This window comes from Mytilus trossulus, chromosome 5, assembly GCF_036588685.1.
Source record: "Mytilus trossulus isolate FHL-02 chromosome 5, PNRI_Mtr1.1.1.hap1, whole genome shotgun sequence".
In the NCBI taxonomy this organism is placed as follows: Eukaryota; Metazoa; Mollusca; class Bivalvia; order Mytilida; family Mytilidae; genus Mytilus; species Mytilus trossulus.
In genome coordinates this window covers 31,452,710-31,465,711 of record NC_086377.1, presented here as the reverse complement: position 1 = coordinate 31,465,711, position 13,002 = coordinate 31,452,710, and the positions used below count along the sequence as shown (strand labels likewise).

Here is a 13,002-nt window from a genome sequence, read left to right as displayed (position 1 = left end):
CAGCAAATTTGAAATAAAGATATTTTTTGCATTTAAAGAAAAAAAAAATGTTTTTGTCTACATCTCGAAGTTTATTCCCCTATTAAATGATATTCATTCTGATTTGTCGTACGAGTATTGCAAATAACTATTTAAGTTACAATGCACGTAATGCACTCCAGACTTATCGCGTGCTTATAGGCAATTAAGATGAGAAAACTTTGAAATATATACAGACGTATCTAAAATCCAATTATTGTATTGAATACAAAGCTATGAGGCGTAACACGTCCTTGACCTCATAAAATATGTTATAACAGAGTAGGTTAAGTAGGTTTTACCTATCACAATAGATAGAATGCAGCAGATGTTTAGATATGTTTACCATTTATTTGTTTGTAAACATTTAGAAAAAGATTCAGTACACGTGGATAGAGTCTTTTTGTGACATATTTCTCTCGGTCTAACTCTACTTTATTCATTGCTCGGTTATTGTTATACATTTAGTTTGTGTTTTATTTATCAAATACTGAAAAGGTTTTGCCTTTTACAGAATTAGACCTCACTGAACATAAATTAATTGTCATTGATTGGCATCTGGTTCTGTAAAATATGTAATGTTACAAAAGTTTCATTTATAGTTATACATTTCGAAGTACAATAGATTCAGTATGTTGGGGTTGGTAGCAGTTTTCGTGGATATCATGTGTGGAAGTGAGCGACGAATGTCAATATCCAACGACCTATGCATGGTATACCGACTTGTACATAGACTTCAACAACCAAAAAATCAAATATTCACAAAAAGTGTAGGTGTCTGTTAATTCAAGAAAATTGGTGACCCGAAAAATAAACCAATGTTCAGTAACAGGATTATTTACCTCGTCTTTAAACTCATGAATATTTCCCAGAATCCATACTGGTTTTGGTCCGGGAATTCTTAGTGTCTCAAATACACTATAAGTCTTGCGCATTTTCCTGTAAATTAAGAAATACAAAAGTTTATAGATGCTGTTGGTTGACATTTTAAAAGTTTCAATGTGAACTATGAATAATTGATTGTTAAATTTTTATTGCTTCCGGGATATTCATTATCTTAAGATTTTAAATTGAAGCATCGTTTGATCTGTGGAAACATGCTTGATCATTTTAACATTTTTTTTAACAAATGTAGAACTGAGATAAATATTTCAGAAGCATATTTCTCTAGTAAATTAGTCATGTATTATTTTCGTTATTAAAACGACCACATTGAACTAAATGATATATTCATATTCAGCTAAAAGTAAAATATCAAAAATACTAAAACTCTGAGGTAAATATAAAACGGGAAGTCCCTAATCAAATAGCAAAATAGAAAGCTTAAATACATCAAACGACTGTATAACAATTGCCACATGCCTGACTTAAAACGGACATTATCTAATGTAAAAAATGGTGCGTTAAAGCTGGATAATTAGCTTGCTGAACATCTCACTTGTACGACAGTCGAATAAAATTGCAATACTTTGAAAAGAACGTGTGAACAAAACAAACAGACATGCTAGGTAAAAATGTCAAAAGTAAAAACGACATTTGATATATCAATAAAAGTTTATTCCAAGGTGTCCTCCTTTACTGTACGTTCGTAAATATTACTGTTTTAATATGATCGCGTAAGTTTGTCTGTTTGTTGTGTATGTGTGTGTGTTTGTACTTCTTACAAAAAGCAAGATAATCGATTCAATTACACGCAATAAAGAGGGTTTGTATATAATTTATTTACAATAATCATGTATACGTGTTTACATGTTTTCCTATCGCCATGGCATTTGAACGTAAATTTGAAATAAAAAAAGAACCCTGATTTGTTGATAGGGCACATTTCTCCTTCTACATGTCACGCTAATCCTCACAGTCGAAATGGAGATTAGGACACATTTAGTATATTAACATATCATATATCTATTCTATATCTGCCGGGAATTGTATTTTGAAAAAATAAATACATTCTTACCTATATAGATATATAAACAGTAAAACAATAGCAGTAATTGCAAGGATTTCCATTAATAAAATATGTTGTTGGTACTGCGTGGTCACATCAAAATCCGTTCTTCACCAGATCAAACTGCACAGCTTTTTTCAGAGATAAACTATGTTCAGAAACAATAAAAGTCCTTCCTGAATATCTTTGGTTTTAATGCCCAAAACTCTTGTTTTTTTACATGTAATTCACACTTTTATTGAGTTTAATTAATAGTGCTGAGGTACTCTCACTGTCCATAGTTCCTAATATAAATCATAATACTAAGCTCTATAAATAACACAGCGTAACATTCGTGTAAACTGTTAATTTTAACCAATTAATGCAATGAAATATGTTGACTATTTAATCTTACAAACGCATCGACAATTAGCAAATAGTATAATGAAATGTATCTGTTAAAAATCTGTAATTGAGTTATATTAAAGAAATATTATCTATTCTTCATGATAAAAAGTAAATATTACCGAGTGTATATTTTAAATCTAACCGAATTATCAACTATTGTACAAAGACACAAATGTATTTTAAAAAAGATATATGAAAAGTACGGTCAGTGCACAATTTTGTTAAACACGCACATTTCTCTGGATCACATTCCGCGAAACATTTAGTTCGTATGTAAGAGGTGATCTGTATTCCTTTTGTCAATAAGACCTACAAAGAAGAAAAATGTTGTAAAGAAGAGGCAAATTTATTAATATGACTATAATATGTTTAAAAGGAGAAAAATGTTGTAAATAAGAGGCAAATTGATTAATATGACATTTTGTGCAAGGTATAATATATTAACTATTTGAATGCATTTCTGTATTGGCCAGGTTTTTTTCATAGTCTTTGTTGTTTATGGGTGCGAATATGTTTTCAACTATGCATGTGATTCTGTTGACAGTGTTATATTCCTATTCCTTGTGGTAAATAAGGGCAAATTGATTAATATGACATTTTGTGCAAGGTATAATATGTTGAACTTTTCGAATGCATTTCTGTATTGGCCGTTTTTTTTCACATTTTTTGTTGTTTTTGGGTGCGAATATGTTTTCAATTATGCATGTGATTCTGTTGACAGTTTTATGTTCCTATTCCTTGACGATGGTTTGTGTTAACTCTTTATATGTTGGATTGATGTCGTAATACAATATTAAAAAAAAATTGGTCAATTATTCTGATTTTAATTAAAAGTTTCAGTTTTCTACTGGATAGTACAACATTTTGAGATCGAATCATATACATCATACACAATGATTATTTAAATATCATCATCTTACTGGGTATGAGTGGGATAGTACTTTTGAAGTTCCTGGGGTGTAGTTATAACCCTGAAGCGGAGCTAAGGCCAATAGTTGTATCCGAGGGGACAATACACTTGCTATTCCACGAATATCAATTCAGTTAGTGTTTACTTAAATATACAGAAACACACTACAGTCAATAAATGTCGGTGCTAAATTACATATCGTAATATGAAAAGGAGGAACACTACCATAAAGTTAAACGTCTTCATATATATATTCTAAATACTAAGACTACGTCACAAACCAGTTGACGTAAATCATAGTTATAATAAGTAAAACGTGACGTCGCAACCCCTGCATTATTTTTAACATTATCCAATCCAGTAGCTTCATTTGAAATTTCGGTCAAATAGTTCAACAATTGCAATTTGAAAAATAGTGAAAATATATTGTAATTTTGAATCGAAAATAATGACTGAGATATAATAAAACTTAATATTTACGCAAGAATACAAAAGAAAAGCACAGTTCTTAACAAGTATAAAAATCTGGGTGATATATATTTTCTTGAAGCTTGTATTAAGATAAGAGAGCCGTGGTGTAGTGGTTAGAGCATTGGACTGCTAACACAAAGGTTCCTGGTTCGCTTCCCGTTCGATTTCAGGAACTCAATTTTAGGCTCTCCTTTGACACCATTTGCGACTATGGTCTTGAGGAAACGATGATAGTCCGTCGGAAGGGGGACAAAAAATGGCTGACCCGTGTTAAGTTTGTACGTTAAAGACACCGTTGTAGATGACGAAAAAGAGAAGGCTTATGCCGCTACAAGGCAGCACTCGCACCCGCAAAGTGGAAAGGGATTAATATAAGTTGCAAAACTTGTTTCCCAAGCGGTCTACTTGTGTTGCTTTTTCTAAAGCATTTAAAACATTTTCCGAACATTTAAACAGTCCATTACAATCATACAATCAATCAAACTTATAATGGACAAACATTGTACGAAGGACTGGATGTACAATGTAGTTAACCGAATATTTGCCAAATATATAGAGAAAACTATAAACAAAACAACGAAATACAGAAAAATAGGATGGAAACGTTGTTCAAATATATGAATAAAAGTAAAAAGAATTAACGAATTAAAAACAATTACCTACAAATAAAGGTATATGAAATGAAAGACCTACCTACCAAAGCCATGTATATACGGTGTAGTTAATCCCAACACTCATATAACAAAACGAAGGGCAACAAAACAACTGTTTTAATAATGTAATTAACCAGGAAATGAAATCTTAAAAAACTGCCCACGACTTATTTGACCTTTAAATTGGTTATGTTAAATTTCCTTTTTACTTGGAATAATAATTGCTCAACATCAGATAAAAAAGTTTTATCACAATTAGTACAAAAAATCATTTAGCAGTTATCCGATGTTCAAAACTAAAAAAACACAATTAGTGTGTTATTCAAATTAATATTGAGTTAGTTTTTTAGTTTTTTGAATCAATCTACAAGTATTTTTTCCTCTTCTGTATTAATTTTTAACATGTTAGAAAGAATTATTTTCAACCTCGACTTGCCTAGCCCTGACAATCCGATACAATTGATGTACAATAAATGTAATATATCTCAAAGCTATTTTGTGTCTATAAATATTCTCCTGTATTAATATTTGACATGTTTCAACAATAGGGATCCTCGATGTTAGTAAATAAACTCATCATAGATACCAGGACTAAATTAAGTATATACAACAGACGCGTGTTTCGTCTACAAAAGACTCATCAGTGACGCTCGAATCCAAAAAAAGTAAAAAAACGGCCAAATTAAGTACGAAGTTGAAGAGCATTAAGAACCAAACTTCCCAAAAAGGTAGTTCCGTGTTTCTTGATATAGTTGATGAGTTTCTCTCAGTTTTGGTAATTGCCCTGAATATTTTTGTTTAATCGACTTATGACTATTGCTAGCGGTATACTACTTTGGTTTATTTACATTATTGCTGCAGTTTATATATGTAACCAGAAAAACTTAACATCGACCTTTGAACCATTAAAAAAGTGAACGTCAATTGATACCTGTTAGACAGGCATGTATGCACATTTCAACATTGCACACACTAAATAATTTGACCTTTTGCCTCAAGGTTAAAATACCGATCAAAACACAAAGACTTAACATTAAGCAATGAACTAATAAAACGAGGTCATGGTAAAAAATGCAAGACTGAAATGTACATCGTTACACACACTGATTATAGTTAATTTATTGCATACAGTAATATAAAAAAAAAACAGATAAAAAAGAAAAAGAAAAAGATAACAATGAGCAAAGAACTGTGAAAATGAGGTTAAGGTCAGATAACACCTACCAGTTGGGAATGTACAGTAATCATAAAATCATAAATCATAAAACACACTGAATGTAGTAGACCTAATGCTTATTGTATCTGAGAACTAGGCTTGACCATGAAACTTTAACTTGTTCACTGATCCATGATATGAGGTTGAGATCAAGTGAAAACTGTCAGATTGGCATGAGGACTTACAAGGGACGCACATACTAAATATAGTTATGTTACTTATCATAAGAATAATTAACATTACAAAACGTTCTTAACTTCTTTTCAAGTAGTCACTGAAAAATGAAATAACGTCAAGGACAATAGATATGTGACAGATTGAAACTTCATATCATAAGGCGTCTATATACAAATTATGAAGCTTCAAGGTGTTTCACATTCTGGACAGAAGTCGCAGGCTAGACAAAAACGGGGAATCTACATACTAAGGATTTCTTTTTTTTCGTGGGTATCAATGTTCGTGGATTGCTGAAAACCTTTTCGTGGTTTTGCTTATATCTGTTAACAAAGCCTATTGGAAAAATGTTATTCGTTGAAGATTATAATTTGTGGTTCAACTGTGCCCACGAAACCCATGAAAATTGGTATCTAACAAAAAAAATGAATCCACACAACTTTACTTTCCTCATATATTTGTTGCCGGTTAACATATTTCCCGAATAGTTCTCTGTTTTGAGGGGGAAATTGTTATAGAAAAACTTCCCACCGTTTGTTAATTATATGTAGTCTTTCCGTAGCTTAGAAATTAAACCTGACATGTTTTCCCTTAATATAGATTCAACATGTTCAATATGACAATGATGTACATTGTAAACTCTATGTCAATCATTATCCATCGTCACCAGGGTTTATCTATGCAAGGTAATACAGTTTAGTTTTGCGTACACACGTACACCTTTTCGGCTATAATGATAGACTTTATGGATACCGTATGAATCAACTTCCATATCAATATCAAGTTAATCAGCTATAGTGTAATTGCCAATGAGACAACCCTCCATCAGAGATCAATTGACATAGAGATCAACAACCATAGGCTAGTGTACCGCCTTCGATAATGAGTAAAACACATTACGCATCGCGAACGATTACAAACATCCAAGCAAAGCGGGAGGTTTGGCTAGCCACAAAACCCGGTTCAATCCACCATTTTGTTAATGTCCTGTACCAGGTCAGGAAAATGGTCATTGTTATATTACAGTTCGTTTATATGTGTGTTACATTTTAGTGTTGTGTTTCTATAGTGTCGTAGTCCTCCCCTTTTGTTTGATGTGTTTCGCTAGGTTTAGCTAGCTATAAAACCAGGTTCAATCCACCATTTTCTACATTAGAAAATGCCTGTACCAAGTCAGGAATATGACAGTTGTTACCCATTCGTTTGATGTGTTTGGACTTTTGATTTTGCCTTTTGATTTTTGATTTTCCTTTTTGAATTTTCCTCGGAGTTCGGTATTTTTGTGTTTTTACTTTTTCCCTCAGTTTAGTTTGTAACCCGGATTTGTTTTTTTTCTCAATCTATTTATGAATTTCGAATAGTAGTATATTTCAGTTACCTTTATTTTTCTCGTCAATACAGTTTTTGATATATACAGCTCATATAAATATGTACATAAGCAGATATGGGGTTAACTTAGAATCATGGAAGCAAAACACCTATTTCAAGTCTAAATAAAGGCATTTTACATGTTTAACCCCGCCACATTATTTATGTGCCTGTCCCAAGTCAGGAGCCTGTAATTCAGTGGTTGTCGTTTGTTTATGTGTTACATATTAGTTTTTCGTTAATTTTTTTTTTATATAAATAAGGCCGTTAGTTTTCTCGTTTGAATTGTTTTACATTGTCTTATAGGGGCCTTTTATAGCTGACTATGCGATATGGGCTTTGCTTATTGTTGAAGGCCGTATGGTGACCTATAGTTCTTAATGTCTGTGTCATTTTGGACTTTTGTGGATAGTTGTCTTATTGGCAATCATACCACATCTTCTTTTTTATATTGTCAATATAATTTTTTCAAGGTTATTATATTTACCTTATTTGTGATATGGTTTCATTTTTGATGACAAGGAATTTACATTTTTGATATTGCTATTGAGAACATAAACGTTTTTTTGGTTTTTTTTATAAAGTATTTATAACATGTAATAAAATTGAGAATGCAAATTGGGAATTAGTCAGAGACAACAACCCAACCAGAGAGCAATACCAATAACATGAACAATTGATGTTTTTTTTTACATGCACCCGAAACAAGTCAATGTAATAAAAGCTTTAGAATATGAATACAACAAAAAAAACCTAAAAGATTATTACGGTTATGTTGGTGGCAAATTAGAACACAAAGTTACTAGAGTTTAAATAACTAATAGCTGACGAGAACAATTAGTGGCTGTTGAACGTGCAGTGGAAAATAAAATAATTAACAGGCACAAGTTCGTATCTATAAAATAAAATTTTAAAAAACCTCCTAACGTTTCTTTCAAATCGGACGCATAAACTTAATAAAGTGATATTTTCAATTTGTTACATCTTATTTTTGTTCTCATAGCTTTTACATGGGTGTTGAGCATTAAAGCGCTTTGGACCAAAGAAACTTATGAAATGGTGTTTTTGTCTACTGCTACTTCGCAAAGTAAATCAAAAGTTTGAATATTTTATTGCTATTTGAGTCAATTGTAAGCATCGGTAAATTTGATATTTGAATTATAAACAGCATGTCTTTTAAAAACAAGATTTTGAAGAATATCTATTTAAACTGAACACACATAACTGACATCGTACAACAAAAGATCTTTAAAGAACAGATTAATTCACGTGTCTTCTCATTCAAAATAATATAAATGATTTTGTCTTGATCGTTTGGTTCAAAGTCATATGAAACGAGTGACCGGTGAAAAATAATGTTTATCCCATACATGAACCAATGCACATATATATCAAAAAGTTAACGTAGTCTTCTCTGCACGATTGTTCATTTTTTTTTTCGCATACATTTCGTATAATCGTGAACAAATATTTTAATCCGCCAGTGCTGTGGTGAAAATATGGCAGCTAAGTAATGGTCGTGTTTTGAAGCCGAAGTTTCACGATTGTCACTCGTTTGTAGTTTGTAAACAAACGACAAAGAAGCATGGATCTTCAGATTAGAACGTGTATAGCAGGTACAATACGATATAGCTTATATTGATGACGGAGCAATGTTTACATTTACTTTCCCATTTGAACTTGCGTATTACGATCACCGGATTTTTAAGAAACGGTCACGCTGAGGTAACCGCATACGGAAAACATTTCGGCGAATGGTTTGCTAGAGGCAAGTAATTAATAAAAAGTAAACTTCTTCTAAGTGAAGAAAAATTGTAGATTTTTTTTTAGAAAGAAGTATATATTCATAAGTTTTATAATAAAAACTAGCCATTTAGTTAAAGTCACATATGCATATTTCTTTTTCAATGGGAAGTTTCGTATGTATTTTGACGTTCAGTTATGCAATTGAACTTCTGTGCCTTGTATCATAGCGATTGTAAACGAACGAGTTGTCATCAATTTTTATGAAACAAGGAATCATTAGAAAATAAAACAAATGATCCAATTTTACCAGCAAATCAATTCAACTTAAAAAACGGAAAGTCAAACTTAAAATTAGTAAAAAAAAAAAAACATATCAACATGCAAAGAACAAGCAGCGCTTGAGTAAAACAACTTAAGACAGTTTCAGACATTAATTTCATCGTATTCTCTAAAAAGATCGGTAATATATACCAAACATTTTGGTAGTAAATTTCCTTTTTTCTGTATTTTATAGACTATAATACGTACTACAAATAGTCAATGTCATTATTTGACGGACGTTTTAAGAGACCTATATATAGTTTTTTTTATATTTTTGTATTAGAATGTATAAGTACATGTTACCTTTACGATAATGGATAGACTTTTTTACATTTTTACTTCATTATGTACGTATGCTGTTGTAATATTATGAGGTGTTTACGAATATAGCCCATATCTCCTTTATATATAACGAACATATTCATTGTGAAAACTATTGTAGTATCAGTGTTCAATACTCAACAAAATATTTTTAAGCAAATAAAAGTAACACAATATGAATATCATGAATTACTTTTCAATTTATACGAAATGCTCAAACACGAATATTTGAAAGCGCAGAACATAAAAAAACGAAACTGTAAAGTGCTATATACCCCCCCCTCTCCCCCCCCCCCCCCCCACAAAATCTAAATTAACAGCCAAATGCTTTAAAGGTCAAATTTTGCTTGAAGGGTTGACATAATAGCGTTTTAATAATTTCTCATTTTTTTAAGGACAAATGGAGGAAGAGTTGGGTTTAAATCAACAAGAACCGAGGTATTGACGTCTTAGCATATGATACAACTATACTTATATACATCAATAAAACACTTTTGATAATCATAAATGGCATTGCTGCGTATTTATGTTCCGAATTGCCATAGTAACTCAGCTGTCTAGAAAAGATTTTGATGGCTGATGGGACTACGACCAACTAAAGTGATATATTTCGATACTTCAATCCACTTTCAATTAAAGGAATACTAAAATACTGTAAATTCATGTCTTTTATCAACTCTTTTAATTTAGAGATGTTTAAAAAAAATCTAGTTAAGGTTGCTCGAACCTCAAGGATTAAAAGGTATTTTTTAATAACTTCGGTATAAAATATATCACTAGAACTGCCCTACCTGTGTTATTTATAAATTTCCAATACCAACGGTTTTGTTTAGGGCCTTGAAAATACTACACAAAATGCAGACCTTGACACGGTGACTTATAGACGAAAATTTAAATAAATACTGGGTGTTTTTTAAAACAATTTTACCATTTCGGAACCTAAGTCGATTTTACAAATGCTTAGTAATTGCTTTCGGATTCTAATTACGCGTCATAGTCATTAAAGATAGGAATCAGATGCTTCATTAATGAGCTAACATTTGGAAAACAATGTTTCAAAAAATAATATATATATATTGCGGTTTTTATCCAACGCAGTCATAGGTTTGAACGTAGTTTTCAATTTAGACTCGTTTATATATATATATATATATATATATATAAAAAGATGTACCTTTGAAAAATGGAGACAAGAATCTTACATTTCCGATAAGGCCACTATAATTGGACATTCTAATAAAATTTAAATGATATGCCAGGTTCTTATATTTGAATTACAATTATTTCATTTTCCCGATTGTAATATTCATTGAGTGTCATTTTAATTAATTGTATTCTCATTATTTTGTTTTTGTCAATGTTTAATAGCATATATTGCATTAAATGATAGTAGCGTGTTTGTTGTTATACAGTTAGTATGTATTCAAAAATAGAAAAATAGAATTTTATAATGAAGACAATTGTTTTATTTATTGTATTTTTCATATATAATTTCTATTAATTACGCATAATAGATAAATAACTAATTTAGTACAAGTGAAAACAACAAGCAGGTAATTGGTCAATATATATTGCTTGTCTTTCTTATTAAATTAAAAGAGTGTATTTACCTTTCTGAATGCTGAAGTTTACAAACTTCGAAATAATTTTCCGTCAAATGCAAAAACAAAATTTACGAAACGTTACACATGTTGTATTTATATACAGGTGTTGAATATTCATAATGTAATTAGGCTATTAAGCATAGCTAATCATTTTACCTCTGAGCATATCGGGGGCGTTATATATTTTTTTTCTCATCATCATTGCGTGGGGTATAATATTGAATGAACATTCACTATATTACTCAACATTTGTATATTTCTAATTGAAGACAATGTTGTATGAACAGCTAAGCGTAATACAACAAATTGGATTTCTACAGAGATGTATTTTTCTCGACTTTGTAATGACAGTATATTAGCGCTATAGACGTTGATGAAGTGTCTCAAAAATAAGAAATGCTTAATTGTTAAGTCAATTCTTGTGATTGTAGATAAGTGGATACAGCTTCGTTGTACTTATGAATCAACGAGACGGGCATGATACATATTGGAAATTACGCAATAACGTATTTACCAAAGTACGATATATTAGAGACTTAACTGTACCAAATCAGAAATATGGCAGTTGTTATTTTGTTAACGTTGTATTCGTTTGAAAATGATACAAGCTGTTCGGTTTCGTGTCCAAGTTTTCACTTCCGTTAGTACGGTTCGTCTTATTGACATTTAAAGGGGCGAGCCATACCAAAGGGACAGTCTAACTATAGATAGAAAATAAACTGACAACGCCATGGCAAAAAAACCAGACAATAATAGTAAAGAAGACACAACATAGAAAACTTAAGACTAGGCAACACGAACCCTTTCCAAAACTGGGAGTGATCTCAGGAGCTCGGGAGTTTTGTCGCAATCTTTATTTGATATTATCGATAAAAGAAGTCAAGAATATTAAAGTTAACGTTGTTATTCATTTGATTGATATATATGTAGCTTTTGTTTTTGTCATTTAAATATTGACTTTCCGTTTTGAATTTTGCTCACACTGAATCAAAACATGACAAATATCATAGCGTCAAATGTTATTTGTTGTCTGTATAAAGTGAGGCGATGATGTGGAACTACTTACATACTATATACTATAACTGTTGATTTCTCTTAGCTTGGAATCGCGGCAAAAGAACTACATCCCATATAATTTTAATTTCTAACGTGAAATAAAATTTGAAAAACACATCACAATATTTAAATCAATGATTTATAACAGATTACTGTTTCCTTGAATTGCTTTTTTGTGGAGGGGACATAAAGGAAGGGTTGTGACGTGCGTTTTCAACAATGAGACATTTCTACACCGCAAAGTCTGTAACAATATCCCCAAAATGACAAATGTAAATCAATATAAACAAGTAAAAGAGCGATAAAAGATAACAGAGGGACAGTGAAACTCATAGATCGAAAATTAGCCTACAAGGCCATGGCTGAAAAATAAAAAGACAAACAGACAAACAGTAGTACACAAGACATAACATAGAAAACTAAAGACTATGCAACACGAACCCACCACATACTAAGGTGATCTCAGGTGCTCTGGAAGGGTATCAAGCAGATCAACACGTGGCACCGGTCGTGTTGCTCATGATATTACAAACCCGGTAATAAGTCTAATTCGGTAGGTCAAATTTGTGGTCAAAAGGAAAGTGGATTGTAATTATGACATAAGGAACATATCCGACATCATCTGTAAAACGGTTGTTCCATAATGGTCAACCAACTTAATATGGCGTATGTAAAATTTACAAAGGGACGATTTTAACTTCCCCATTCGGAACTCTTGGTTAACGATTGAGTAAAATAACCGCCTGATTTTTTTTAGCAAAACAAATACAATAAAAATATGTTAAACGTCAAACACTGAATTATAGCTA

General features: G+C 31.4%; 1 protein-coding gene across 2 annotated transcripts in view; it reads right to left on the bottom strand.

Moving 5' to 3' along the window:
- The window catches only part of LOC134718755 (cytochrome P450 3A4-like), a 35,833-nt gene extending 24,626 nt beyond the window's left edge, over positions 1-11,207 (bottom strand). The window contains exons 1-4 of one of the 2 annotated variants that reach the window (XM_063581441.1): positions 11,144-11,207; positions 2,587-2,662; positions 1,976-2,114; positions 861-957 (exon numbers count right to left, since the gene is read on the bottom strand). In XM_063581441.1, coding sequence (XP_063437511.1) covers positions 861-957; positions 1,976-2,028 — 150 coding nt within the window. In that variant the 5' untranslated portion in view covers positions 2,029-2,114; positions 2,587-2,662; positions 11,144-11,207. Of the gene's footprint in view, positions 1-860; positions 958-1,975; positions 2,251-2,586; positions 2,663-11,143 lie in introns of both variants that reach the window. The other variant, XM_063581440.1, reaches the window with a different exon arrangement.
- Between the last annotated feature and the right edge of the window lie 1,795 nt (positions 11,208-13,002).